We start from the raw sequence: 12,000 nt of genomic DNA on the forward strand, positions 1-12,000 counted from the left end.
GCGCAGCGCATGTGCCCCCTGCTGTCTTCTACTAATTTTAACTGTAAGCTTTTATTATAATAGGACGGAATAAAAATAGCAACTAACATAACACCATACGCTGGAAACATTACAGCACATCGCAGATGTGAAGAGAGAATTGTCACATCCCTGCAGGGGGAACATGGACATGCATAGCACATTAAGTGATAGGTGTCTTGTGAAATGGCCATGCAAATGGGCTCTTGCAGGCTGAGGTAGGCCCCACGGAATGGGACTTACTTCAAGGCAAGTGTGCACGGGATTGCAGTTTAAGCCCCATTAAATGCAGTAGGGCTTACTCCTGAGTATAGGCCTGGTAGGTTATGAAGCCAGAGGTAATCAGGGCCTCGAAATTCTTTTTTGTGTTGTGACAGGAAATCACGAACATTAAAATGCTGAGAATGACAGGACAATAGAACTGTAGAGTTGGAAGGGACATTTTTGATAGCCATCCTCTTATTTTGCTTCAGAAAGCCTTCTGATCTAACAAATACTGTGCAACCCCAGGCCCCAGCATTGATTTAGCATTACACAGCACTAAACTGGAAGTAACAGGGAAGTAGCTTGAATACGACCTGCTGCAGTTTTGTAAATAGCTACTTGCTTGGTCACATGGGCTGAATAAGATTCCACACTCACCTACCCACCCAGTGATCAGGAATATTATCTTTTGAATTGAATCACCCAGAGAGTAAGAAATATTTGTGGGCTAGTAACTCTTGTGGATTTGGAGGGCTAGTATAACGAGTGCCACATAAAATGTAAAGCAGTTCTTAGCATACAGAGCTCCTTCTGTAGCTGCAAACATAAACATGTAGATGGCACCCTCCTGACAATGTCTTGAAATATCTATCATCTATCTATCTATCTATCTATCATCTATAGCATTACCTTTTTAAACAAATTGCATAGAAAGCCACACCCACATTACTTTGCGCCTCCCTTCTTTCTGGTGTGGTGGTGTAACTGCGCATAGCTTATAGCACTCTGAGGATCTGTACCTTCTAGCCAATAACTGAGTGGCCACTTATAACAGCCTGTGTCTTCATGAGCTGAATTATTAGGTGGTCTGACTCTAAGAGACAGGTGGGTGTTAGAATGACAAGATGCAAAGTCTGGTCCAGCACCTTTACCTATTAAATATTTGTAATTGTGTAGAAAAGGAAATATAAGCAAGTGCAGCTTTTCTCAGCCTGGCATGACAAGTTGAACTTGCCCCAAAAAATATTCCCCTCATCTACATAGTTTTTAAAAACACTGGAGTCCTGCCCTCCTTTGCATCAGTCTCCTTGGTGGGCATGGCTGGGTTTCAGGCACTTCCCCTCACCTTCTCTTTATCATTGTCTTTTTAAAGTCTTTGCTAACTCAAAGATGCTGAGGAAATATACTTGTTTAACCAAAATGCTTAGTTTTAATCCTGCAGAGGAGCAGTGCTCTGTTCATCTGTTTGTGCCTTAGTCTCTGTGTCTCATCTCGTGCTGCCTCATGCTTGGACCCAGGAGATGCATGTGACTCCCCTTTGCCCCCCCCCCCGCCCCTGCAGAGTGTAATAAGCAAGGGCTTCCCCTTCCTGCTGTCTCCTTGGCAGTTAAATTATATAGCCGTCTCCTGCATCGCTACTAATTCTACTCCTTCTCTGAGATGAAGCCTGTAATTTGCAGCGTGGAGGAAAAGGCATTTTGCACTTCCTGCCGATACAGGTGGGAACAATGGACCAGGCAATTGTGAGGCCAGTAACTCAAATCCTAGAAGCCTTTCAGAGGCATCCGTGTATAATAGGGAATTAAAAAAAAAAAAAATTGCTCCAGGCCTAACATTCCTCATGAAGCCTGGTAACTTGTGGAAGCTTTGAAGAAACATATGTGCCTTGGTACCTTCATTCTAGGGCAGGCATAGGCAAACTCCGGCCCTCCAGATGTTTGGGACTACAATTCCCATCATCCCTGACCACTGGTCCTGTTAGCTAGGGATGATGGGAATTGTAGTCCCAAACATCTGGAGGACCAGAGTTTGCCTATGCCTGTTCTAGGGGCTATGCTTTACAGACAATCCTCTCTTCTGAATGCCTGTCAGTGGACAGCCCTTTATTTGAAGGCGTCTTCTGTTTGAGGGCTATTCAGTCCAAGACTGGTTTAAATGTATAAAACCATAAGAGGAAGAAACAAAAGCCTTGAAATTGCTCATCAACAGTTAGATGCACCTGGCCAGCAGAACGAGCAGGCTCACATGTCACCGGGTGTCTTCCTCACCATGGTGAGCTCTAATATATTTCTATTTAAATTGTAGCAACCATTTATAAATTTGCATCTATACACATAAATGAGCATTTTCAGATTTCATGCAAATTATTGTCCTCATTTATCCTCCTTGTTGGTGATGCGTAGGTGGCCACCCTATGTCCTTCTGTTATCCCTTTTGACAGTAGTGTAGCCACCATTTTTTAGTAGAAAAACTGCCAAGGTCACAGATTCAGCCTGCCAAACCTTGCCTTCTACAAATACACGTTTAACAAATAGATATCAGTTATCATCAATCAGATACCCTGAAGCTACTTTTTAGCAATTGTTAAATTGCTACTGAGCAAGTGTCCTTCCTTCCCTATAATGGCTTGTATTTAACCTTTTTGTATAGTCTGGAATGGTAACTGAAAATACTTTAGATAGTGACATCTCCTTCAAGTGGTTTTGAACCAATCAATACCTGAAAATGAAGATTTTCCTCCCATAAATTGGTTGTGATTTCTCCTTGAGAGATGACAGTGGTGGAATTAATTGTTTGGAATCCATCTTCCATGAAGCTGTGAGGAGTATGTGTTTTGGGTTCTGAAGAACGAGGCCTGCCTACAAATGTATTTTTAAACGTCCTAAAGAACTTTTGTTATTTAAGAATCTAGAGTACAAACAGTGCAATCCTAGACATGTCTACTCAGAAGTCTAATTGACTTCAGTAGAGTTTACTCCTAGGTAAGCGAATAGAGGACTGTATATCTGTTATGGTATCTTTTCCTTAAGTATTTTCCCCACCTGTTGTTTAAGATTATTTGATTTTACTTGAATTATTAAAAGCACTTGTCCAGTGGTGGCTGCTGTCCATTAGGAATGGGAAAGTGGAAGGTAGGAAGGCCATGAGTGGGTGGAACTAGAACCAATGACAGGGGAAGCCAACTAATTCTACTGAGGCTAAGGAGGAAGAAACAGTCTGGGGACACCCTCTGGGCTGGTTGCAGGAATCAAGACAGTGCTCCATTTGCACTCATGGACCAGCCCCCACAACTGCTGCTACTGAGCTTTATTATTTCTTTAGTAGATTGAATTCTGAAGCTGGGATCAGTCTGTGTTGAGCAAGTATGTAGCTTTTGGGGACATAAATATTTATTCTTTATTGATAACCTTTCTGTTCAGCTGCCTTTCTATAATAAAACATTCAGAGTAGCATACACCAAAATGATAAAAAGCATATAAAATCAATAACATAAACATTAAATTGCCAAGGGCCAAATCAAGCAGCAGCACAGCATATTTATTTAAAATGCTAAAAAAAAAACCACCCAAACTTTTTTTCCATCAGCCCCCTCATTGAGTCCAGGCCACTGAGCAAACTTTCCATGAGAAGAGCTTTTCACAATGCAGCCTTGCAGGAGAACCTGTCCCTAAGAGGCCACCAAAGTCAAAAGCCTAGACACTGATCTTAGGGCCTGTATACATATATGAGTAGGGAGAGGGGTTTGAATGGGAGACGGTGATCCCTCCCACAGGTGTACTAGACCTAGTGGTATCTCTGCTCTAGATTAAGCAGCAGTGTGTTTTTAAAAGAGCCACATGGCTGCCACTAAGACAACAACTCATGTTTCCTCTTCACCTTTCTCCCCAGTAACACGTAGTAAAACAAAACGTAAGAGGCAATGTCACTGCACTCCTTCCTGGATGCTGCTTATGAGTATGGGGAAATTCTGTGCAATGGTGGCATTTTAATTATCAATACATTTTATTTCACTATGCATAATGCTGCTGCTTTCAGCATCAGTCATGCATCTCCTGCTCCAGTTATGACTAGTCTCCATGTCTCTTGAGTGTCACCCCAGGGCTGGATCTGAATGTAAGAAGGATGGTAGTTCAACTAGATGTGCCAAAGAAGTCTGGAAACTGTAGTTTGTTAAAGGTGCTGAGAATGGTAGCTTTACAATGAGTGAACTACAGTTCCCAGGGTTCTTCGAGGAAGCCATGTGCTTTAAATGTATGGTGTGGGAATTACAGAATTACAGAATCTAAAGCAGCTGTAGGCATACAGAGAATTGGGCAGAGGGGAAATACATTAAGTTTAATTATTAATGTACAATTATTGCGCAGATTAATTATTAACAGATATTGAGTGTTATTTATCTAGTGTCACAAGTGAATATTACTGAATGTAGATGGTTATTGAAAGGTTATGCTATGATTTCACACACACACACACACACACACACACACACAGAGAGAGAGAGAGAGAGAGAGAGGGAGTGGATATTCCAAAACCCTAAGAAATGTATTGAGAGTGCCACCAAAGGGATACATGTCAGATCACCCAACATTTTCTACCTAGGCCTCTTAACCAGATTCTTTCACCCTTATCCCATCTAAACTAGGGTTCCTAAACTGTGGATTTGCCAGCACAATGAACACCAACAATGCACACAATAAGTGACAGTGTACCTCTTTCCTGCAGCACACAAGCAAAACATAATTTGTGAAGCAACCCTCAGATGAATGCTCTACATTGCTGTAATCATTTACTTTAATTTCAAGCAGATTTCCATGGTTTTTTTCAGTATCTTTTATGCTGGCTAACCTCTTTAACCTAGCAATTTAACCATCCCTAAAAATAAAAGCTTTTATGTTAATATTGTGATTGTTTTCATCTGAAGAACAGTTTTGCAAATGTAAAACCTCACTTTTGTTTTGCTTTTCTTTCATGTGCTATATGTCACATATTTTTAAGGCTGAGCAACCTGGTAGATAATAGAAGTCTTTAGGAAACCCAGGCTCTTGAGTAAGCAAACATTACTCATTCCAAAAAGCCTTTAAACAGGGTACCAAGGGCTTTTCTAAACAATTTGTCTATTGTTCAATAAATGCCTGTGGTTTGAGAGATCCAGATGCAATGCAGTTTCTCACCCTTATTGTGTGGTGGGGATATATCACATCAGTTGCCTCTATGTGTGCATTTGGATAGTACTTGTTAAATAACTGAAGATGCCACAACTTGCTGTCTCCAATGCAACTTGCTGTCTCTTGGTCTTGGGAAGCTTTTTAACAATATACAAACATAAAACCAAACAATTTTTTTTTTTAAAAAAAAACAAGTTAAAAGCAAAAAGAAATTGTTCAGTAGACCATTGTGGGGGATGTACTCTTAATTGCCTGCATAGGCCTGGCAGGATAGAAAAGTTTTCAGCAGGCATTTAAAAGTTGATGCAGAAGGTGTCTGCGGACACTGACACTCTCTCTCTCTCTCTCTCTCTCACTCTCTCTCTCTCTCTCTCTCTCTCACACACACACACACACACACAAACACACACTTTAGTTCTGTAATCTCTCCAGCATGTATATTTTCTGTTTGTTTTTAAATCAGGAAAGATATCCCTCCTGCAGAAAATATATCCCTAAGGAACTGGAAATTGTTCTATTTCGCATCATTCAATTGAATTGGATGGGAATTATCAGCCAGGTATTGCTTTAGAATTTCATGTTTAAGGGGGAGTATGTCTGAAAAGATCTCAAATTATATTTGTGATCCAAGTTAACTTATAATGAGGCAATAGTAGAGCTAGTCTGTTGGAGATGCTTTGGCAAGGCACCCAAACTCGGAAAAAGACCCAGTCGCTGAAGAGCAAACACGTCACAACTTGTTTCTCCAAAGCTTGTGCTTTGGTGAACATGTAGGCTGGGATGGACATACCAAGCCAGACTGTTTGGTTCAGACATAATGCCAAACCATAGTTTTATGCAAGCCAACAAACCAACCATAGCTTCATATTGCTGTTTGTTGCCAGAAAACAGACCATGATTAGATGTTCAAACAAACCACACTAGGACCAAACTTACTATAACTTAGTGTTGTGTGTGTGCTAGTAGTGCATTTGTGAGCCAAACCTATGCAGGATGCCAGTCCATTTCAGCAGGCCTAAATCCTTTGGGCCAATAGATGGCAAACAGGGAAAGGGCATGAATGAGAGTAGAAAAATAAATGCATGATGAGAGAAGAATTTCCATTTAATTCTCTCTCCATCCCTTCCCCGTCTCCTTCTCTTTCTTAAATGTTCTTTTGTGAGCCTCTGAGTATTATTATTTTTGTAAAAATGTGTAAGCTAGTTTGAATCTGATCCAAACCTTCAGTATTCTCTTATTGCCAAGAGTTACTCCACAGGTTAATGACATTGTGTAGAGAGAGGTACTTTCTCCCATCAGCTGTGTGCTTGTTGCTTTTGCAGTTAATTGAGCATCTTCTTTTTCATATCAACAAAATGTGGGAACACTTGATTTGCTCTGGCTGTGCTATACATTATTTTTCAGACCTCTACTCAAAACCTCTTTAAAAAAAGTTAAATGAATGAAACAAAAATAGTCCTTCAGTTTCTGCTCTTTAAAAGGGATTGCTATATGTTTGGCTGATTCTCATGCCCTTCTCTGCATTCCTTTCCTTTAGGGTTCCGATACATCCGGAATTTCCCGGACATACCCGGAATACAGCAGTCGGAAACAGTGTCCGGGTGGAAATTGTCATAATGTATGGCAATCCGTGTCAGCAGTGTCGTCGTCGTCCCCTCCCCCCATTTTCCTTAAAAATAGCTCCAAACTATTCCTTTTTTGCCAACTTTTGTGTCTGGATTTTGAGTATGGCAACCCTAGTTTCCTTTCTCTTCACAGTTTTCCTATGATATTTAGACACTCAACCTACGTATGGGCAAACTGGGCATGCATCCATGGCCCTACCCTTTCACATTAGATGGTCCATTCATTTGTTACCACAACAGCATGTTAGACATTGAAAAAATGGATTCTCATGTAATTCTGCTTCACATCATATTGGAAACATACAGAAGCTCGGATTCAAGGAATCACCCAAATTATGGCATTATTTCCCATACCAGTATTAGTAAGCAGAAAGGTGTAGTTCTGATGTAGGATGTTTAAAGCAAATTTGAGGTGGAGGAAGCATGGGCTGAAGTTAATTTCATTCTTAAAACTGTAGTGGACTCGTTTGCAGATTTGACTGGATTAGCACAGTGACTTGCGACAAGAAACTAATGAAAGAACTCCATTTTTTTTAAATGATGACAATTTGTAATTTATCCATATATGACTAGAGCATAAACTAGAATTCACCCATTTCAAATATTCATATTTGATATTTGAAATTGGAGCAGTTTCAGATATTTGTCCATTGCAATATGTACCAATGTGGAGAAATGCTACATGTATGTCTATCTATTTATGTTTCCTGCTTTGGAAAAGAGGCCTTATATTGTTGCTTTGTTTGAGGCCAATTCAGCTGTAGCTACTCAGTGACAGGTTCTGAGAGTGGAGTGGGGAATGAAGAGAGACAATCACTTTTAGTATTTATAGACAGGGCCTGGGTCAGGTAAATTAATTTTGATTAGTCTGGAATACATCAGGTTCTGATTGGCTGGGGGTTCTAAGGTGAAGAGGCAGTAGTTACCGGTAACTGTCATTTGATGAAGACAATTTTGAGGGAGATGTGAGGCAGTGCCAGAGAAATTTGAGATGAAAATGGATAACCAAGGCTTGAATATTATTTCCTGCTGCTACAACTGTTCTGGTGAAGATCAGAAGAAGGGAGCTTTTTGTTGAACTGTGTAAAGATCTTACCAGAATAAGGTTATACAAGCAGGCTTTTTAAAAATCAGCTAAACTGCCCTAGCTGTCAGAAGTACAACTGGATGAGCTTTGGGGCAGGATTCACTTAGCCTAGCGTGCTAGCACAAGCCAATGCAAGAGTTCCCACTGGCGTGATGGGGCTCCCCTCCCCCATTCCACTCTGGGAGATTGGGAGAACCCCCAGAACAGAACATGAGGGAAAGGGGAATCATTCTGTCTGGCAAGCAGAAATCCTTGTGTTGATGGAAAAATCAGAAGAGCATGATATTGAATTCTTCCCTTGATGACAGAGGCAGATTGTACCTAGTAGCTGGACCAAGTTTTGAACAAATTTGGCTGGGTTGGTTTTGGGAATTTGGTCTGAGGTAAAAGACTTTTGGACGCTGGTGTCAACAGATGCATTTTTTGAGTTCTTACAAACTGTCATCAAGCACATTTAGGATCTCAGTGTAAATATCAGTTTTCCTTTATGTATGGAATATATCTTCAATAAACAATCTCAGTTAATAGTTCAATCTGTCTCCAAGGTACCGGTTGGCTTTAAAATCATGATGAGTGGCAGTGGGAAAGGGTCACATGGAGGAGCTCCGAGTTATTGTGACAGGGAGTCTTATAGATTCTGGAATATAAAAAAAGAAGCACAATTATCTAAACTTGTATTTATAAGAAGTGGAACTGAAGGAACCTGTTCCCCATAACTTACTCTTATCCATTTTATAATGTGTGTCTGTTTCTGGTTAGCAAGGGGGAAGCATAATGGAAATATTGTGTCTAGGGGTAGTATGTCCTATCTTGCCGCTTGAGGTGAAACAGGAAGTAGCACCCTTCCCCCTCTGCCACTGCCTGTACCGCCAACATCAGTGCCTGTTTCTGGCCAGATCTTGCATGCTCCACAAGATCTCACTGGAAATTGGCGCTGATACCAGAAGCAGAGGCTTCTGCCTCCTGAGGCAATGGCTTCATCCGGCCTAATGGCTGGGCCAGCTCTGATTGTTTCAATACTATTAGGTGAGTTGAAACTGTCTGAGGTTTTGTGTGGGATACCACCTCCTCTGGCAGAACCCGTACAGTATGGCCTTTGGGACAGTGCTGTTTAAAAGTGTACTGTGGATCCAAAATGTATGTGGCTTCCCTTTAGTGTATTCATAGTGGAAATAGGTATGTGTTTTCAGTTCCATGGCAGGCTTTGATACAGCATTCAACCCCAGTCCTTGATACTCTTACTATCAGCCCAGGATATCTAGCTATTTGTTGCTCAGTGCAAGATAACTAAGTGAATTATCAGAACTGAACACAGAACTCTAGGTGAGCCGTATCATTGATGTATATAACCACGTTATTACATTTATAACAATTTTTATTACTCTTGGTTTACTCTTCTGCTTTTTCTTTTCACCTCCAGCTGCGCCTTAAGAAAAAAAAAGCCAAACCATTAGGTTTTTCATGATAATGCTTCACCTTTTTCCAAGAGAGGTTACTGTTAATTTAGAACACAGAGTTGTGTCTGAGTGGTTTAAAACATTCCTTTCAGTGTCCATTACTTTGAATTTCTATCAGATGATTTCCATAGTCAGTTGTGCTGCTTTAAGCCCTGAATGTCCTAAAGCACTTCAAGTGGACTGTACAAAGTACAATGCTGACTAAATAAGTGGTGTGTCACCTGGCAATCTCACCAGTTCACCTTTTTTTATTGATTTCTAACCCTATCAAAGCACAAAAGCATCACCAGTGGTACAGTCAGGTAATTTAAGACTCTGAACTTGATGGTCTTGTGGGTCAACCTCCTCTTTAGGTGTTAATGTGCATTTATTCACTCACTTGAAAATGTGGTAAGCAAATCCTGCTTAGAGAGATAGGAAGATACTATACTATACAGGCAGTGGCCACTTCTAGTGTCACCCCAACCCATGGCATTCTGCCCCACCCTGCCCTGCCCCCATTCTGCCCTCTTTCAGGTACAAAAGGACCCGCATATCAGTGATCATGCATCAATTGGACACATCTAAAAATGGTCGCCTCCTGTACTACAGTGAAATTTTAACTCTTTCTTTGATTGTCCTTGAATCTGCCATCTTCTTCTGACACACCCTTTGAGAACCACTGCTCTAGGTGATAGGAAAAAGCTGACATTGCCTCAGAAGAAGGGTTTTAAGCTGAGACATTTTGTGTTATAGAATCTCCTTATGACACACTGTTTCCTAGCACTTGTTGAGGTCCTCTTCACACTTGTTTCTGCTGTTGTTGATGTTGTCCTCCTTTTCTGAATTAGAATCAGTTCCCTTCAGCTCTAAAGGACCTATATTATTAAAAGCATTAGATGTTCCGGACCAAATGACCACTGATTTTAGACGCCTATCATATCATAAACCACAGATTTAAATTCACTACAGTCTGTTTTTGTTTGCTTCATTTTGTCTGGCTGTGATGAGAATAGCTCTCAACAATTGCTGGAATAATTTCAAAAAATAGGCAACGTTCTGGTGCTGTGATAATTGTTCTATGGAGAGTCATGCAGCTGGAGCGTTATGAAATCATAAAGCACACTAATTATGTTCTATGGTTCTGTGATGCTGTGCAATAAGACTTGCCCTGTAAAAGTTAGGGACAGCTGCTGAATCCCTTTATTACCAGCTGAGACAGCAGAACTGGAAGTATTGCTATGATCTGTCTGCCTGTGGTCTAGCCTGCCATTGAAACTGTCAAGAATTGATAGTCCTTGTTTCTTTTCTTCCCAACACTTTCTCTAGAGTTGGAGGATTTGGTGAACTGGGCCCTCTCTTTCTTTTACCTTTCACTATGGGGCAAACCAAGACATGGATGGTTTAGGTTTATTAGGGGAGAAACCAAGGTATAAGGGTAGAAGAATAGGCAGGAATTGTGGTTGTTCATTTCATTTCTATACCACTTTATATTTTTAAGGAAAACAATCTCACATTTAAACATCAAATAAAACAATCCAGAATAAAGCATTGCTGGTCAACAGGAAACTAAAATATTATCTTAAAGATTTCAAAATAAAACACTACAAAGGAGGTCAACTAAAAAATGCACATTTAATGCAGCAAAATTAACAAAAAAATGTTATCTTAGACATTCCAGAAGAAAACATTATTTAAGGAAGTCAAAGATAAAATGCAAATTTAAAACAGCATTATTAACAAGAGAATAAAATATTATCATAAGCATCAAACATATCTGCTTCTGTTGCTGCCAATCCTGCCAATGGTGGCAGCTGGCAACTGTGGATGCTCTGGTTTGATGACCTGGGCCTGCACTAAGAGGCAGCCAAGAGGGTCTCTGGCCTCTTTTGCAGCCTCAGCCTTTTGCAGCTGGAGTCAATCAGGGCCCCACCCTCCCAGGCCAGGGGGGAAAAGACTGCAAGGTAAGCTAGGGGAAAGTGCAGTACCAAGGAAACCAAGAGCCTCAACTCTGCTGTGTACTTAAAACTCAGGGAACAGGCCCGTGACCCAAATTTGTATATGCTCATGTATGTGTACGAATACAGTGTAGGCCTCTGAGCAAATTAAACTGGTAAATGACTGAGGTCATCCCAGCTCTGTGCTTTGCATCATACCAGCTACCATGCAAGCAAAACAAAAAGAGGTTTTAAAGGGGGAAGAAGAGCAGAAACTGCAAAAAAACCACCAGAGCTCAGTCTCCTTGGGTCACCCCCTAACAAGGCCCCTGAGTCTCAGCAAGCCTGTTGATAGCCCCACAAAAATGTTAATAAATCCTGTCAGCTTTTCCCTGTTTCCTTTTATTGGAGGCACTTGTACAGCTAACCTGTGGGTTTCTCTTCTCAGGGGCACCCTCTCGTGATGTCCTTCTGGTCTCAGCCATCATCACCATCAGCCTTAGTGTTACCATTGTCCTGTGTGGGATCTGCCAGTGGTGTCAGCGCAAACTGGTAAGTCATAACCGTGTGCAATTGGCTATGCTGAAAAGGGAAACGAAACAGGGAAACGAAACGAATACTTTTTTTTCCTCTGGGCAAGCCAGCTGTTTGAAAGCTTCAGGGTCCCTCTGGCTGGAATAGACTGTGGCACAGGATGCAAAGAAGCAGGAGTCAAGCAGGAGTTTAATTACAATGCTGGTTGATAAT

The 12,000-nt window shown here is 41.0% G+C and overlaps 1 protein-coding gene across 5 annotated transcripts in view; it reads left to right on the top strand.

Annotated features, from left to right (window-relative positions):
• Positions 1–12,000, top strand: part of SYT7 (synaptotagmin 7) — a 218,510-nt gene that overhangs the window by 106,478 nt on the left and 100,032 nt on the right. For 3 of the 5 annotated variants that reach the window (XM_083699293.1, XM_083699294.1, XM_083699295.1), the window contains exons 1-2: positions 8,855–8,906; positions 11,702–11,805. In XM_083699293.1, coding sequence (XP_083555419.1) covers positions 8,870–8,906; positions 11,702–11,805 — 141 coding nt within the window. In that variant the 5' untranslated portion in view covers positions 8,855–8,869. Of the gene's footprint in view, positions 1–8,854; positions 8,907–11,701; positions 11,806–12,000 lie in introns of those variants that run through there. The other 2 variants (XM_083699296.1, XM_083699292.1) reach the window with 1 other exon arrangement.

Source organism: Podarcis gaigeae (genome assembly GCF_964106915.1).
Source record: "Podarcis gaigeae genome assembly, chromosome: 1".
Classification (NCBI taxonomy): domain Eukaryota; kingdom Metazoa; phylum Chordata; class Lepidosauria; order Squamata; family Lacertidae; genus Podarcis; species Podarcis gaigeae.